This window comes from Camelina sativa, chromosome 10 (assembly GCF_000633955.1).
Source record: "Camelina sativa cultivar DH55 chromosome 10, Cs, whole genome shotgun sequence".
In the NCBI taxonomy this organism is placed as follows: Eukaryota; Viridiplantae; Streptophyta; class Magnoliopsida; order Brassicales; family Brassicaceae; genus Camelina; species Camelina sativa.
This window is the reverse complement of record NC_025694.1, coordinates 7,108,306-7,109,660: the sequence shown is the minus strand read 5'-3', so window position 1 is coordinate 7,109,660 and position 1,355 is coordinate 7,108,306. Positions and strand designations below refer to the sequence as shown.

The window sequence follows — 1,355 nt, the reverse complement described above, 5'->3', positions numbered from 1 at the left end:
ATACCAATATATATACCAAAATCTCTTTTGCTCGAGTATCATCATATTGGCTCTATCATGTCTTTGCAGGTATGGCGAGGATTCGGAGGACTTTGATGACAACACACTGAATCACGTAACAAGAAAGTTCATGGTGTTTAGAGAGGGGGAACGATCGCATAAACACAGCAAGACCATGATCTACACAGAAGACATTGGAGATCTTTGCATATTTGTTGGACACAGTGAGGCTTTTTGCGTCCCGGCTAGCTCGTCCCCTGGGCTCAAACCTAACTGCATCTACTTTGTGGGCTATAACTTTGGTGTTTATGATCTCACCACAAAAACTTGCACTACCTTCTGCACTGGAGATAACGTTCCATTAAGGAAATTGAATTTCCCTTACTGGCCTCCTCTCCACTAGCTCATCATAATTGTTATCATTCATATGGCTCTTGTACGTGTTTTTGCTTCACTAATGTTATCGCTGTCTTTGCTTTCCCATGCTATCATTTAGATCCAATGCTATGATACTTCCGTTTCTTAGACCCCAACAAATAGACCTTAAACGGTAACTGTAAATTTCACACTCTCCCCAATGTTTGTGTGATCAGGTATGGTTTGAAACCGAGAAACCAAGCTTAATTTCTCTATAAAACAGAGCATTGTAAAGTTTTGTTTATACGCTTGTGTAAGAACAATAATCTCTTGTAAATGATTAAAGACTCGAGCTCATCGAGAAATAGAACTCATTACATAATACACTTTTGCACGAATTTAAGATTACAGATTAGGCTTAAATTAATATTAGGGTTAACTTAAGATTAAGATTAGGTTTATGAATTCATATAAGTAAGACACACTTTGGCAAGAAAATAATTTAATTATTTATTTCCTGAAACTGATTATCCGCTATATATTCATATTATATTTCTCTCTACTAGGTTTCCATCATAGATGGGGAAGACGACAGAAGAGACACACGACTAATCAAAATCACAAGTCACAACACATAGTGTAGGGTATCAACAATGTCTCAGAGTAGTATTAACCGACTCTTCAATCCCTCTGCCTGCAAAAAATTACTGGTAAGAATTCTATTGCTATGAAATAATTAGGGTTTTTTCCTTCCAACTTTTTTTCTTCTTATTGTCTGACTTCTTTGATATAATTAAACATGGTAGAGACACAAGAACGTTCGTCTTTTCTCGTCTACAGCATACACACACAGCACCGATGGTGAGATGGGAGTTACCGCCAAACTACAAACCCCGATCGATAGCTCCTTCTCGTCTACACCAATCTACCCGTTCCTGTTGATAGACTACGTACTTAACATCCCCAAGTACTCTCCTGATGGTCGCGTCATTAAGACC

At 38.0% G+C, this 1,355-nt stretch overlaps 1 protein-coding gene across 1 annotated transcript in view; it reads left to right on the top strand.

Annotated features, from left to right (window-relative positions):
- Positions 1–512, top strand: part of LOC104717663 — a 1,547-nt gene extending 1,035 nt beyond the window's left edge. The window contains exon 3 of the mRNA XM_010435271.2: positions 70–512. Coding sequence (XP_010433573.1) covers positions 70–403 — 334 coding nt within the window. The 3' untranslated portion in view covers positions 404–512. The remainder of the gene's footprint in view (positions 1–69) is intronic.